The sequence below is a fragment of the Scyliorhinus canicula genome, chromosome 5 (genome assembly GCF_902713615.1).
Source record: "Scyliorhinus canicula chromosome 5, sScyCan1.1, whole genome shotgun sequence".
Taxonomy (NCBI): domain Eukaryota; kingdom Metazoa; phylum Chordata; class Chondrichthyes; order Carcharhiniformes; family Scyliorhinidae; genus Scyliorhinus; species Scyliorhinus canicula.
Window position 1 is genome coordinate 10,617,404 of NC_052150.1, and position 16,230 is coordinate 10,633,633.

The 16,230-nt window shown below is 48.3% G+C and overlaps 1 protein-coding gene across 1 annotated transcript in view; it reads right to left on the reverse strand.

The window, feature by feature from the left end:
* cpne4b (copine IVb) overlaps window positions 1–16,230 on the reverse strand; it is a 469,926-nt gene that overhangs the window by 127,568 nt on the left and 326,128 nt on the right. Inside the window, exons 6-7 of the mRNA XM_038796566.1 lie at window positions 13,212–13,295; window positions 7,813–7,902 (exon numbers count right to left, since the gene is read on the reverse strand). Of these exons, the coding sequence (XP_038652494.1) occupies window positions 7,813–7,902; window positions 13,212–13,295 (174 nt within the window). The remainder of the gene's footprint in view (window positions 1–7,812; window positions 7,903–13,211; window positions 13,296–16,230) is intronic.

The following is a 16,230-nucleotide window of genomic DNA, read 5'->3' on the forward strand; positions in this document are numbered from 1 at the left end:
GGGCACTAAATGGGGGCCAATGGGGATTTCCCAGTATTCCTGTCATGATGGGTTGGGGGGGGTGGGGGGGGAAGGTGAATTCACTGGCGGTGAGCTTAATAAGGACAGGGGGGAGTCCACACCGAATAAAATAAAGAACTTTGATTTCTGTGCAATTACGTTATACACAACTCCTGGTACATCCTGTCATAATATACACACAAGTATAGTCTGGTCAGGTTAGCCTCAGGTCTCCAGTCAACCTAACATAGTGTCGACCCACAGAGCAAGTATGTTTAACAGCTCATCGTTAAATAAAATAGAGTTGTACTTCTACAAGTGTTGGTAGCCTGTCTCTCTCACTGCTCTGGTAAACGCAGTCCTCGCAGACCCAGCATACCCAACACGTCACATCCCTCTCGGGTTTCTTCTTGGTCGGTGTCTTACAGGCTGTCCTTTTATATACAACTAAATGGAGTTTCCCCGCCCCGCAGCGGGGAGCTCGTACTCCATTAGAATCATGGGAAGGTCACCATTCCCACCCTATCAGTCCGGTGAGGGATATTGCAGTGGGCAATCAACAGCAGGCAGGGCTGGGATATCGGAGCACCTGGCCAGCCTCTCTACCCCGACTTGCCTGGATGGATGTTGTGGTTTACCTTTAACTGGGTGCGGTCATGTCTTCTGTAAATATATATAACTGCTGCCAACTTCTCAAATCCTTCATAAATGAGTCTGATTTTTTTTGTCTTCACCAATCCTTTCTGCCTGGTTGATGCCTTGATGTTTATTTAATAAGTGATCACGTGGAGAGGAAAAACTCAAGAGCGGGGTACACCTGAAGGTAGCCCTGCAGAGGTGTGTCTGCACCTCTCTTCCCCCAACATTACAGTGTTGGCTTGGCTGCTTTCTCTATTAAAAATTTTTTTTTTTTTAATAAAGTAGCTGAGAGGATAACGTCCCTCTCATTTACGTCCCTTCTTCTCCAGCCTGGGGTCCTCAGAAGCTGAAAGGCGAATCAAAGGCCCACCGGCCGCGCTTAATTGGACAGGAATCCTGTAATTTTTCCAATCAATGAGGTGCTGCAATGTTCAATGGTTTAATTGATCTGTGTTTGATTATGTTAGTCTGTTGACTGACCAATGTTCACTGTGGTGATTGAGTAAGTCTGGGTGGAGTCTCTGAGGACAGAAGCAAACAGAAGCTTCCAGAAAGACCCGAGAAGTCAAAGCTGTTGTCAGGTGTAGAAATCCTGTGCTTACTGAGATACTTTAAAGTACTGTGAATGAACCTGTTGCAGACTTCAAACCACTGCACTGCTCTGAGATCAGATATGTTGGGCCTGAACTTCCATGGAATGGATATCCGAGTCAGACTGCCACTCTGCTCCCACTTTCTTGCCGTTACATTTTATCGATCGTGTCTCACTTGGATCACCCGACTCTGGCTGGGCAGAACTGCGTAAGGCCGGATGTTCCAGAAGCTGTCAGTTGAGTGCGACTGAATCGGGGGGGGGGGCAAGGTGACCACGACCCCCTTTTTCATGGCACTAGTCACTGGAAAGCAGGTTTGTTTAAAGGTCCGGGCAGGTTTAAAGGCCTTTGACAAGCTAGAGAGAAAGTAAGTGTATCAGGTAAGGCATAGGTGGGGGGAGGTCGGGGTTGGGTCATGCCTTGTTGATGTGGGTTGGGCCTTTTCAGGGTGGGATGAGAGTCAGGAGTCGGGCATGGCCAGGGCAGTCGGGCCTTGGGAAGGGGGTGGATGTGAGCCCACGTGGGGTGAGTGGGGAGCCACCTTACTGGAGGAAGAGTCTCGTGGGGAATCTGCATGGTGGGGGAGGGGGAAGAGTTCCAGGTGGTGGGGGTATAGTCAAATGTTGGGGGAGTTCTGTGGCGGTTCTGAGTGGGCCTGTATAGTAGTTACCCAGAAGTTAGAAGTGGTTATAATTCTTCTTTCGGTTTCTATTGATGTACGAAAGTCGGAACCATTGGAAATTTGCCATTTACCTTGCCTTTCCAGCGCAAGGGAATCGCCCTGCGGCAGTCCTCACTCCCCAGGCAATTGCCATGGAAGCTTTCCCTGGGAATGGCAGGTATGGGCGAGGAAAGGAGTGCGGAGACAGGGGGTGGTGGTGGCGGAAAGGGAAGGGTTGCCGAATGAATCTCCAATACACTGTCCTGGGGTTTGGAGGGTATGTACAAATATGCAACAAACTAGTGAATACAGAACAGGCGGAGACTTCCACAAGGTGACTGTCTGCCCCAAACTGAAGACAGAAACGTTGAACGTGATTTACTGGGAAAAAAGCAGAGTTCTGATTTTGGGAGCATTTAGCCGGATGTTTCTTGGCACCTACATCACCAGGAATGAGCCCGCTATCAAATGGGACGAGGAAGGGCCGCTGAGGCCACATTCACCTTCATTTCCTGCACTGACAAACTCAGTGAAGGAAGAGATTGGCGTGCCATTTTTAAATGCCACCCAGATCTCTCGACCCCCCCCCCCCCCCCCCCCCCCCCCGTCCAACTCCCCTGCACAGATTCCAGGCCCCCGCCCCAAACATCCCAACTTACCTGTCAGGAGGTCCTCAAGCCGCCCCTCATCCCAACTCATAAGGGCTGGGCACCCCCGGGCCCAATCCCTGGCACGGGCAATGCGGCAACCAGGGACCTTGGCACTGCAGCCTGGCAATGTCATTCGGACACCCCATGCCAGAATGCACGGGTGGCAGTGCCAAGCTGCCAGGATCACAGTTCCAATGTGCCTGGGTGCCACCCTGCCACAGCCTGACCGCTCGGGGGCTCCGGTAACCTATGTGCCGATACGCCTGGTCCATGTTTGAGTGTGCACCCAGGGCTAAACAGCGCCATGGCGAAGTTTCCCAGGCATAGGCATTCATTCCCAGGCCTCGGGAGCATTGGGCACCGACATATTGAAGTGAGCCTAACTGCTGACTTAAATATGTAAATCTGGATATCGCTCAGCGAGGGCAAGATCCAGATCGTGACAGCGTGCGAGATCCTGTGAGGTATTCCGAACATCGCTAATCCAGCGAGAATCACCGTATGAGATTTAACGGCCTGGTCATGTCACCGGTGATGAGCCAGTTCAATCGCCCCCTTTGGCTCTCTCTCCCATGATCTCTGATGCTATCAAACCCCGAGTATTTCCAGGATTTCCTGTCCAGGTTTCAGATTTCCAGCCTCCATTGTGTCTTGCTTTTGAATCAAACTTTGCCATCTCTCTCAGGCAGCAATGAATCGAGGTGGGTGGCACGGTGGCACAGTGTTTAGCACTGCTGCCTCACAGCTCCAGGGGCCTGGGTTCAATTCCGACCTTGGGTGACTGTCTGTGTGGAGTTTGCACTTTCTCCCCGTGGGTTTCCCTCCGGGCGCTCCGGTTTCCTCTCACAGCCCAAAGATGTGCAGGTCAGGTGGATGGGCCTTACTAAACTGGCCCCTTAGTGTTCAAAAGGGTAGGTTGGGTTACGGGGATAGGCCTGGGCTTAAGCAGGGTGCTCTTTCCATGGGCCGGTGCAGACTCGATGGGCTGAATGGCCTCCTTCTGCACTGTAGGGATTCGATGAATCTATTCTACGATTTGGGCTCAATCCTACTTGCCGATGAAAATCACACTAATCGATAAAAAGGATTCGGAATCTGAAGGAAACTTTGACAAAATGTAGAGCCATTCTCAGCAGGACACATATAAAGCACCCCATTAGGTGTGTACTGTACTTCAAGTTTAAATAATGGATCGCAATCCAGCTATCAGATTCCTGCAAAGCACAGCTTTTATTTAAGCCCTGCAGGGACCTATTAAGGACAGCTTGTGTTGCTGTTGTATAGAGGTTGAATCCTATTGATTCCAGGCCCAGGTGATTCACTTGCCAGCAGCGAGATTCACTGTGTGCATTGGAGTAGTCCCTGGTGCAAAAGATGGAGAAATCGGTCATGTTAATTTCAACAACAATAGCTTGCATTTGTATAGCAGCTTTAAAATGACAAAGTGTCCCAGGCTGCTTCACCAGAAATTATGAAAACAAAATTTGCCACACAAGGGGTTATCAGGTCAGCTGGCCGATTGGTCAAAGGGGTGTTGAAGACCATTGTGAAGGAGGAAAGCGAGATAGAGAGATTGCAGGGGATTCCAGAGCTTGGGGCGCAGTCAGCCGACAGCATGGCCGCTGATTTGTTGGGCAGGCTGGGTCGATGTGGACTGCACTGGATGCAGTGTAGCGAGAGACAGACCTCTAACACTTGATAAGATGCAACACGATTTTATTTAACGTCTTAACTATTATACATGTTCAACTGTGGGTTGGCACTATGCTGACTTGACTGGAGACCTGAGGCTAACCTGACCAGACTTACTAGCTAGCGCATGGTGTTTGCACTGACTAGCTCACGAGCTCTGACTGTCTCAGAGGCTGGATCCCGAGAGAGCGGGAAACCTGGTGCCCTCTGGCTTTATAGTGGTCGTGTCCTGTCTGGTGATTGGCTGCTGTGTTCTGTGTGCTCACTGGTCATCCTGTGTGTCAATCACTGCCTGTCTGCACTCCATTATATACATAGATGTATGACAGCCGCCAACGGTGGAGCGATTAAAATCAGGGATATGCAAAAGGCCAGGGTTAGAGGAGTGTCGAGATTCCCGGAGAGTTGTGGGGTCGGAGGAGATTACAGAGATGAGGAGTGCCGAGGCCACGGAGGGATTTGAAAACAAGGATGAGAATTAAAAAATCAAGACATTACTTTACCGGGAGCCAACGTCAGTGGGCTCTGGAAGGATAGGGGAACGGGAATTGGTGAGGGTTATGACACAGGCAGAGGCAGCAGAGTTTTGGATGACCCCAAGCTTATGGAAGGTGATACATGGGAAACTGGCCAAAGTGCTGAAAGTTATGCCAAAGACACACGCCTTTTAATAATTTGCAACACGTTGCATCATCGACATTGAAAAATTTCTTGGCTGACATATATCTGCAGCTGTCTGGGGGAAATACATTGACGATTATGACAGCTAGTAGGGAAATGAAAGAAGGCAACAACAGAGGAGGCAAGCAACACTGTAACAGACCTCATTATTTCCCAGTTCCTGCTGGGATTATTAAGGAGATGTCGGGGTGTCATGGATATTTTAGAGATTAACCAATTACTGCAGTGTATTCAGACAAATGCTAGATCTTGAGAATATCGTGGATGTGAGTGAGTCAAACTGATTTTCACAAATGGAGGAATAAAAGAACGTTCGCCATTCATCACTCGTCGGAATATCTGTGCAGACTCTTTCAAGTCTTTCCCTTCTCTTGAATCTGAAAATCTTGCTGAAAAGACAGATGTTGCTGAATCTTTTCCTCTTGTACTCATCAGGGGCAAAAACAAGAATGCCAAATTTCAAACAATCATCACAATTTATGCTACGGGAGAAGAGGGTGCCGATTGGTTGGCAAGTTGACTCTAATTGGCTGAGCCGTTGCAATGGAGAAAGCAACGGGGAACTATTGGCTCCACAAACTCATGGGAAATTCAATAAAGAAGCAAGGCTTGAACATATTCCTTTTGTTTGCAGACAAGGGGTCCCAGTGTATGAATGTATGTCACTGCTAACAAATGTAAACAAGCCACGTTACTTTGGCAACTTGTCTCTCTTTTCAGCACTATTCAAATAATGACGATCCAAAGAAAGAAACTGGAAATCTGGATCATTAATGGTGACCAGTAACCCATGGAGAAGCTGATTCGGGTTTCACTCTCTCAAACCTTTCGCACCCTGAAGGCGCATAGGTCAGACCTTTGTCTGTTTCTGTAGTTAATTCTTCATGGAACAGATCGCTAGTCTGTCGCCAGGGGCTTATAGCTTGAGGGGTATTACATCACATCAAGCATAGCCACACTCACAGCCAAACTGAGGGGCAATTTAGCATAGCCAATCCACCTAACCTGCACATACTTGGACTGTGGGAGAAAACCGGAGCACCCGGAGGAAACCCACACAGACATGGGGAGAACGTGCAAAGTCCGCACAGACAGACCCGGGTCACTGGCACTGTGATGCAGCAGTGCTAACCACTGTGCTACCCTGCTTAGGGTTCAGGCAGTGGGGGCTCAGGAAAGAGCCTGTCGAGTTTGGAAGAATGAGAGGCATTCTGACTAAAACAGAGCTGATTCTGAGAGGACTGGACAGGTGAGATGCTGAGAGGATCTTTCCTTCGCACAATCTAGAATAAGGGGAATAACAACCACAAGATTATGAGACTGAAATGAGGGGAGGTTTCTTCATTCAGAGACCTGTACACCAGAGAGCTGACTCAGACATTGAGCACATTCAAGGCTGAGAAAGGTAGATCTTTGAACTCTAAGGCAATGAAAGAATATGAAATGAATGAAAATCGCTTATTGTCGCAAGTAGGCTTCAATGAAGTTACTGTGAAAAGCCCCCAGTCGCCACATTCCAGCGCCTGTTCGGGGAGGCCGGTACGGGAATTGAACCCGCGCTGCTGGCCTTGTTCCGCATTACAAGCCAGCTGTTTAGCCCACTGTGCTAAACCAGCCCAGAATATGGGGAACAGGCGGGAAAATGGAGTTGAGGGGAATGGCAGAACAGGTTTGAGGAGTTGTTTGGTTCATTTAATGCTCCTAATTATACTAGTTATGATAGGCCAAATGGCCTCCTTGTGTACAGTATGGCTGGGATTTTCTGGCCCCTTGGTGGCGGGGTCCTGCCTTGGCGGCCACGGCAATCCTGAAATAAATCCATTGACTTCAGCAGTACTATCGATTCCACCTGTGGGCAGGGCCAACAATCCCACCCTGTGATTCAATTACAATTGGAGGCATTGTGGTGTTGTAGGCGTGGGGCACACTAACGCACATACCATAATACACACTAACAGTCCTGTATAATCCTAAAACCTGCTTCCAAATGGAACATAACAGGTTGTGAGGCATCATGGGGGTTTTGGCCAACTAGCTTGGCCACATATATAAACCCTTAGTTCCCACGGGCGTACCCAGAAAAGGATTTTTCTGCAAGACCACCTTTATCAGCAGCTGCCCTTGTAGAATGCTGCTTGTAACAGAGATGCAGGTACGATAGTCCTACTCCACGGCTATCCAGAGAACCCAAGGACAGCTGAGGAGGGAGGATTCCAACCATCATTGAGCAGGCCGCACAGCCCTGCACTGCCTCGCAACCAATGTTTGTTATGGAATTTTGTCCGGCCGACGTAGGCTGTGCAACTGTGCAAATGTTTATGATTCCTCGTGTCCAGCAAACAGACGCTTGGTATTCCCAGCAGACTGCACCCCGCTGGCGTAATAAACTGTTTGCCGTTGAAGAATACCCGAGTGTCGAGTGATTCTTTTGGATTCCTTTCCACTAACAGTGTCAAGCCAACCCAATACAACAATTTAGCCTTAAATAATAAAGCATCCTCAGATAAAGACGAGGCCATCTCAAACAGCTTGGAACCCTTCTACAAAAACGTTTTAAACATGGAAAAACATTCATCATATTTGTATGAAGTGATTTGCAGAGTCCACACTATACAGTTATGATTAAATGACCATTAAAAGCTAAGGATTAGTTGCACTTAGTTGGTAGTGATTAATTGAATTGCTTCAAGTAAAGCTCGTGACCTGAGGACATTAACGTCCTTTTCCAGTGCCTCTTACTTACAAGATACACAATCTTCCCTTAAATCATTCAACGTTCTCACGACACATTATGCCATGGCCTGGAGCTTATTAAAATGTGCATTTTATCAGAAATCCAACTTGACGCCGACCCCAGAACTGAAATACGAGAAGATATTCATCTTGTCGAGCTTACTTTTAGTTTCCGATCATGATCCCCGCTGCAGAGGGAATTCACGGAGACTTTAAATGATTTCCACATTGGATTTAGATTGTTCATGATGACCTATGGAAGCAGAGATGAGAGACGTTAGATATTTCTGTCAATAAATATTACAAACAGAATAGGCTGTTGAGCTTCAGTACTTTAGCCCTACAACCACAATTTGTCTCTGGGTTAGCAGAATAAGTAGAAGGACCTGAATTTGTAAAGTGCTTTTTAAAAACCCCAGGCTGTCCCAAAGCATTTTAGAGCCAATTAACTTCTTTTGAAGTATAGTCATTTTTGTAATGTAGGAGGAGATAGGGCTGCTAATTTACAAACAACAATGACCAGATAATCTGTTTTATGATGTTGATTTAAAGATAAATATTGGCCAGGATATTGGGCGGGGGAACTCCCTTTAAATTGGTGCCAAGGAAGTTGTTACATCTACCAGGAGGGGGCAGACAAGACCTCAGTTTCACATCGCATCTGAAAGACAGTACCTGCAGCAGTGCAGCACGCCCTCGGTACTGCAATGGCATATCAGCCTGGATCATTATGCTCAAACCTTGGGCTGGAACCTGAACCCAGAACCTTCTGATTCAGAGGCGACAGTGACTAACTAAGCTGCGATCAGCTGGATTGCCGAGCTGAACAAATGTTTATGTTTGTGATAGACTCCCTGCATGTGGTGCTCCCGGGTGACCCTTCTCCCTGATTCACATTCGAACCAGGTATACCATTCGAGGTGGAACGGATGGTGACAACTCCCCAACCGCCCTCCTCCCAAATCGTTGAATGGGGGCGGTGGGGAGTGTGAGGGAAAGGTTAAATAATCATGAAGCTTTGCACCATTCACTGTAACGCTGTCAGATTCCAATAACCACATGGCCATCTGTAAACATTCCCGCAGACACAGGTCAGTGAAAACAACAGTCTGCAATGTCAGGAGACCGCTGGCAATAATCAGCAGAGAGGGTGCCCTTCAACCATACTCCTCCAATGATTGTGGAGGAGGTCGTGGTGCAATAATGTCACAGGATTTTAGTCATCTAGGGGCTCTGGGCAACAAGGGTTCAAATCCCACCACAGCTAATGGAATTTAAATTCAATTCAATTTCATTAAATTCAATTAATGAAATCTAGAATTGAAAAAGCTACTCTCAATTGGTCTATGACCAATTGTTGTAAAAAAAAAACCTGGTTTGGAAGGAAATCAGATTCCCTACATGCCAATGTGGTTGACTCTTAATGGCCATGTGCAAATAGGGATGGGCAACAGATATTGGCCTTGTCAGCAATTCCCAAACCTCATGAAATCCAACTCAAGAACATTCATAAGACCATAACATATAGGAACAGAATCAGGCCACTCGGCCCATCGAGTCTGCTCCGCCATTCAATCATGGCTGATATTTTCTCATCCCCATTCTCCTGTCTTCTCCCCATAGCCCCGATCCCCTTATTACTCACGAACCTATCTATCTCTGTTTTAAAGACACTCAGTGATTTGGCCTCCACAGTCTTCTGCGGCAAAGAGTTCCACAGATTCACCACCCTCTGGCTGAAGAAATTCCTCCTCATCTCTGTTTTAAAGGATCGTCCCTTCATTCTGAGGTCCCAGTTTTTACTACTAGTAGAAACATCTTCTCCATGTCCACTAAGTTTCAATAAGATCCCCCCTCATTCTTCTAAACTCCAACAAGTACAGACCCAAAGTCCTCAACCGCTTCTCATACAACAAGCTCTTCATTCCAGGGATCATTCTTGTGAACCTGCTCTGGACCCTTTCCAAGGCCAGCACACTCTTCCTTAGACATGGGGCCCAAAACTGCTCACAATACTCCAAATGGGGTCTGACCAGCACCTTATACAGCCTCAGAAGTACATCCTTGCTCTTATATCATCACATGAGCAATCGCTTTAATCTGCAGAAAATCATGGCCTATGTAATTTTTCAAACAGATTATGGTTTCCTGGCTAATGCATACAGAATAATCTGTGATGCACTAAATATTATGCATTAACAAGCAAGGTCTGTGTCCAGGTGTTCCCGCACCCCCTATCCTCTCCTCTCCTCTCCCAGTAATACTGGGCTTCCGCGGAACAGTAGTCCCATAAATACAAGCATCTTCCGATCACACACGAGCAGTCTTTTCACATGTGTGAACCTATGTGAGTGTCGACAGGCTATAGAACCACTGGGGGATCACAGCAAAACTCAATCCTCTGCATCTCCTATATTCGTAAACAACTACCTTCTACCTGGCATCAATATTAATAATCAGGATTGGAGGCAAGTCCGTGCTCAAAATCATGAGAGGTCTGGGCAGAGTAAAAAGGGAATAATTGTTCCCATTGACAGAAGGGGTCAGAACTAGAGGACACCGATTTAAGTGAATGGCAGATGTGCAATGAGAAAAAAGGCTTTAGCGTTGCTCAAAAGAGAGACATGGGCCAGGATTCTCCCCTACCCGGTCGGGCTCTGCACCTTTAGGGGCCAAGCCCTAACATTGAGGGGCTAGGCCCGTGCCGGAGTGGTTGGCGCTCCGCCGGTTGGTGTGAACGGCCTTTGGCGCCACACCAGTCGGGGCCGAAGGGACTTCGCCGGCCGGCGGAAGTCCACGCAGGCGCCGGAGCGTCAGCAGCTGCCCCCATGGTACAGGCCCGCCCACTGATTGGTGGGTGCCGATCGATGGCCAGGCCTCCGTGGGGGTACCCCCCCAGGGCCAGATCAGCCTGCGCCCCCCCCCAGGACCCCAGAGCCCACCCGCACCGCCTGCTCCCGCCGGTAAGGTAGGTGGTTTGGTCCACGCCGGCGGGAGAAGCTTGACAGCAGCGGGACTTCGGCCCATCGCGGGCCGGACAATTGCCGGTGGGGGCACGCCGACCGGCGGGAACGATTCCTGCCCCCGCCCAATCTACGGTGCCGGAGAATTCGGGACATGGCGGGGGCTTGACTGACGCCGGCCCCCGGCGATTCTCTGACCCGGCGGGGCTGGAAAATCCCGCCCATGCTGTTAAAGCTTTTCATCTCACACTCAACAGGACAGATGCAAGAGAACCAAATTTCAAACGGAGCAACAATTGATACTGCATGGGAACAAGGGTGCTGATTGGTTGGCAAGTTGAGTTTGATTAGACAGGATCATGGACATGGCACCATTATTGTCCTGTTATTGAATGATTGTCCCTGCACTTTTTTTTAATTCAAAAAATGCACCATGCTCGATCATGTTCCTTTTTCCTGCAGAGGATAGTACCTTCTGTATACATTTACAAAGCTTCCTGTGAGCCTGACTGATTATCTTCAACTTGTTCATGTAATTCTTTTTCTTAAAATTTAGTGCACCTAATTTTTTTTCCAATTAAGGGGCAATTTTAGTGTGACCAATTCATCTAACCTGCACACCTTTTGGTTGTGGGGGTGAAACCCACGCAGACATGAGGAGAATGTGCGAACCTCCCACAGTGACCCAGGGCCGGTATCGAACCCGGGTCCTCAGCGCCATAGGCAGCAGTGCTAACCACTGTGCCACCGTGCCTGCCCCAAGCAGTGAGTGATTAGGATCGGGGATGCACTGCCTTGAGAGTGCAGTGTATCCAAAAAGTAATTGGATAATTGCCTGTAAAGAAAGAAATTCTGCAGTGCTATGGGGTAAAGGTGGTGGAGTGGGACTGGCTGAGTTGCTGATGGAGAGGACCAGTATGAACACAGCAGGCCAAATGGCCCCCTCCTGTGCTGTAACCAGACTTTTCTTTTGTCTCTCTTTCTGGTGCATGGTTAAGGAAGGTGTAGAAAGTTTACAATTCCCCCAATTGCCGCATTTCAGGCCAGTGGAGAATTTGAGCAATGATCATGGCTAAGATTAGATAACCAATCTAATGGGGGGGTCTGAGCTGGTAGTAATGCTGAGCTGTGCACTTGCTCTTATCAAATGAAATGAAATGTGAATCATATTAAAATCTCAAAGTCCTTTGCAGTTCATTTGACTATGACTTCACCCCTTTCCCCTTCATTACCAACAAACAGACAGAGAGGGAGATTTATATTCAAATTTACAATTTTGCATCATATAACGGGCAGGAAACCTTCTCTTTTCCTAACCCACCCCCGGAACTGTCTTTTCACAGACCAGCAGGAATGTGGAAAGTCAATTCACACATTTGGAGGGTTCAACACGCACATCTGTTTCAAACTCTTAGAAATATAAAATGTTAGAATAATTACTTGTTTATTCAATCATTGCTGCACCCATTTCCGTAGGTTAACTCCCCCCATGTAGACTATCTCTAGCTTCTTATTTTTCTGTTACCTTTTCCAACTATTGATGTTGTGAGAGTAACGAGACGCTTTGTCACGGCTTCTTTCTGCTCATCGCCTCTCTTAGTCCTCACCTTGATCATCAATAAATCCACACACGGTTCAACCGCGACGTTTAGCCGAAACCTCCTGTCGTTGCTCAAAAGGACGGTGGCAGAGTCACTGAAAAGGCCACTCTAATTAAACTAAACTGCCTTCACCTGAGACAGGCTTAATCCTGGTGTGTTTAAAATCCTACCCCATGACTGCAATTTAAAAAAATATTCTTTCATGGGATGTGGGCAAGGCCCAGCGTTTACTGCCCCGTCCCTAACTGCCCTTGAGCTGGGTGGCTTGCTCGGCCATTTCAGAGGGCAGTTAGGAGTCGACCACATTGCCGTGGGCCTGGAGTCACATGTAGCCTGAAGGACGTGACACAGATGGGTTTTTACAACAAAAGAAATGATAGCATCATGGTCACCATTAGTGAGGCTAGCTTCACAGTCCAGAGATATCAATTGAATTTAAATTTCAGACGTTTTATAAGTCCCCGAAGAGTCCTCACCGAGTTTTTAGAAACAAACTCTTACTTTATTTTACTTTTATATACAGCTCCAGTAGTCACCTACTGGGTGGTCACGAGTCGGTGCATTACTGGCCGAATCTATTTATACATAGCCAGACATTGTTGGAGGTTCCCCTGCCTTCTTATCGGGGAGCTCATATTCTGCAAGGTCCACGGGATAGTTAATCATCCCTACCCCATAAGACCCGTGTGGGTTATAGTCACCTTCCTATTCACCTTAAAGGATCTGTCTAAACACGAAGCGGGTCGAATTTTACGGCCCCTCCCGCCCGCAGGATTTTCCAATCCCGCCGATGGACCATAGAATGGCTTGCTTAATTTTACAGCCCTGACTCCACCATAAAGGTGCTGTAAAAGTCTGCTGGATAAGGGCAGGTCTTCGACTTGAGCTTAAATGGGGAGACAATCTGGGCGACAGGAAGGGCCATTTATCATTTCCGTATCCCTACGAACAGCGTAAGTGTCTACTTATACAAACGGCCGAATCAGAAAAGAGAGTACCTCTGTTCTGTGTACGAGTTGCTGCGTTCCGTCATCGTTCATCCTGAAGATTTCGAGAAATGGGTCTGATTTGCTGAAAAAGTCCTGGGGAAAAAAAAGAGTTTCCACCTTATTCCGAGAGAGCGAGCAGTCATACCAAATAGGTCACATTTTAATCAAACGCAAACATTGGGAATTTGAATAGCTAAAGAAGCCTGTGCCTACAAACCCCCCCCCCCCCTCCGAAGATCTCTATGAATCTGAACACTATTCTGTGAGCTGGGCCAGGATGAAGGTAATCCAGCTCACATTACAGGTCGAGAATTCTTAATCCTTCAATCCGAAAGCCGCACTTTCTTTCAAACCTCATTGACCTTTAGCGCGGGAAGTCTAGTTGTCTGCACTGTTTACTCTGAGATTTTAGTGGTCAACATGTCAAAAAGAAACTTATTACAGTTTATTATTCAGTGTATATATTATTCAGTAACACATAATACTTTACCAGCTGTTTTATTTACTTTAGGCTGTAGCTCGCCTAGGTTTAGGCTATCGTTATGCAAATTTATACGTGGTATCTGAAAACCAAAATGATCTGAAATTCGAAATGCAAATCAGCTTTGAGAGCTTAAGATAAAGGGGCCCGGGTTCTCTCAGCCCGAGCCCAGGCCAGAGAATCTCTGAGACAGGCACGAATCGCACCACGCCGCCCCAACGCCGGGACGTGATTCACCGCAGAGCTGAGAATCGGCGTAATTGGCGTCGGCGCGGTCGGCGCTGGCCGGGGGCGCTCTTCGGGGCCTCCCCGTTGATTCTCGGCTCAGGATGGGCCGAACGGTCGTGTCAAAAAACCTGAGTCCCACCCACGCCGTTCACACATGCTCTTGGCCAACGGGAACTCGGCATGGAAGGGGCAGCCTGTGCTGGGTGAGGGGGGTTCTGACTCTGGTGGGGGGGGCCTCTGATATGGCCTGGCCCATGATCAGGGCCCACCAATCGGTGGGCTGGCCTCTCTGGCTGGGGGCCTTCTTTCTTCCGTGCCGGCCCCTGTAGCCCCACGCCATGTTGCATCGAGGCCGGCGCGGAGAAGGGAGACACCGCGCATGCCAGGATCCAGCAGCTGGAGCTGCGTGGGCCCCTCCAGTGCCTTGCTGGCCCCCTGTAGGGGCCATAATTGCTGATCCTGAGGCCGTATTGACGTCGTCGCGAAACGCTGGCGGCGTCAACACAGCCTCAGGATCAGAGAATCCCACCCAGGATTCTCGGCCTGCAGTTGGATTTGATAAATCTCTTATAGCTTTGACAAAGAGTTATCCAAACTCAAAACGTTAGCTCCCTTCTCTCTCCACAGAGGTTGTCAGACCTGCTGAGATGGTCCAGCATTTTCTGTTTTTGTTCCAGATTCCAGCATCCGCAGTTATTTAAGTTTCACCTCTTATCACAGAGATTGTGAAGAGGGCAGGTTTGGAATTTCTGACCTTGCTCTTCCTGCTATGACCCCCTGGGCTAGAGCACGGTCAATTCCAGCCCCACTGGGCCCAGAGTCGCAACACAATCGAAATTAACTGTTAATTTATAGAAGTCTTTGGTCTTTGGCTGCCCAATAATTACAGTCACTAGGTTTATAAATGTAAACACAATTAATTTTTAATTAATAACGAGAACTATAACTAAATAGGCAGCAAATACAACTAGTTATCGATTATCTAATTCCTAATCCCCATATTTAATTCATCCCACCCTCTACACACACAAGATAGACACACACAAAAGGGAAGGAGGCATGTAAAAAAAAGTACAAGAAGTAAAAGGATAAAAGTCTCGGTCTCTCTGGATGTTTTCCAGTTAGGTTTTTCTTTAGTCTCCAGCTGGCGATGTCTCTGCTTTCAGTCCGTAATGGTTTCCATTCTAGATTAGTCAAGGCCTCAAGACTTCTTTGCACATTCAGAAACCAGCAGGCAGGAAACAATTTTGGAGCGAAAGAGAGAGAGAGAAAGAGAGAGAGAGAGAGAGAGAGACACTCACAAATTCTTCCCTCAGCGTCCAAGACCTTTCTCTGCTCTTCCAGGGTCCTCTGAAACCATCCCAGCTGGCAGGACCCAATCGCTGTCTGTCGCCAGGCAGAATGCAGGAGGGGATTCTCCGACCCCGCGCCAGGTCGGGACCCACTCAACGAATGCCCGCTCAGTTCGTCCGAGTCCCGCCGGCGCCATTCGCGTGTGGTCCTACCCGGCGGGACCTCAGCGTTCATGCTGTAGGACCGCCCTGGTGTGGGGGAGGGGGGATCTGACTCGGGGGGGGGGGGGGGGGGGGGGGGGGTCTCCACGGTGGCCAGGCCCGTGATCGGGGCCTGCCGGCATTTACGATGGCACCAACACTTAGCCCCAGGATCGGAGAATCCCGCCCCAGACCTTTGACCACCAGCCAACCAATCGAATCAAATCCCTCCGATCTCTCAGGTGCCAGAAAGTCTGAGCTCTTCTGTTCAAAATCTCAATCTTCATCGCACAGTGTACTATTTTGCAACTTTTGAATTCCTCACTTCCTCTGCTTGGCTTGAGGATATATGTCCATTAAAAATCCATGGACCCAAACGATAACGACAAAGTAAATAAATGGGAATAAGGTAATCGACAGGGAGGGTCCTTACATTCCCAGGTAGCCAAGGTCAGGAAAGAAAATGGGACAGAGTTTTGTTGCATTGGGGATCTGCTCCTGGGCTCACAGATGTAATTGTGTAACTGAAATTGTGAGGAGCTTTGGAAAGGTGCACATGTTCCCACTTCCTAGAATTTTACCCAGAGGTGGGCAAATGGGATTTGATACCGACCTGCCTGGGAAGTCAATTAAATGCAGCAATGAGCCAGTTATCACCAATTTTCCAGGCCAAAAGAGATTCGCTCTGGTGCGCATGGTTCCCCAGCTAAATCAGGAGCCCAAAACGGATTCGAAGCGGTTTTGCATCAGGAGCTCTGAGCTGCAACTCACTCGAGAGTTTCTGATTATTCACCTGCAATGATGTACAAAGGGGGCCTGTCCCCAG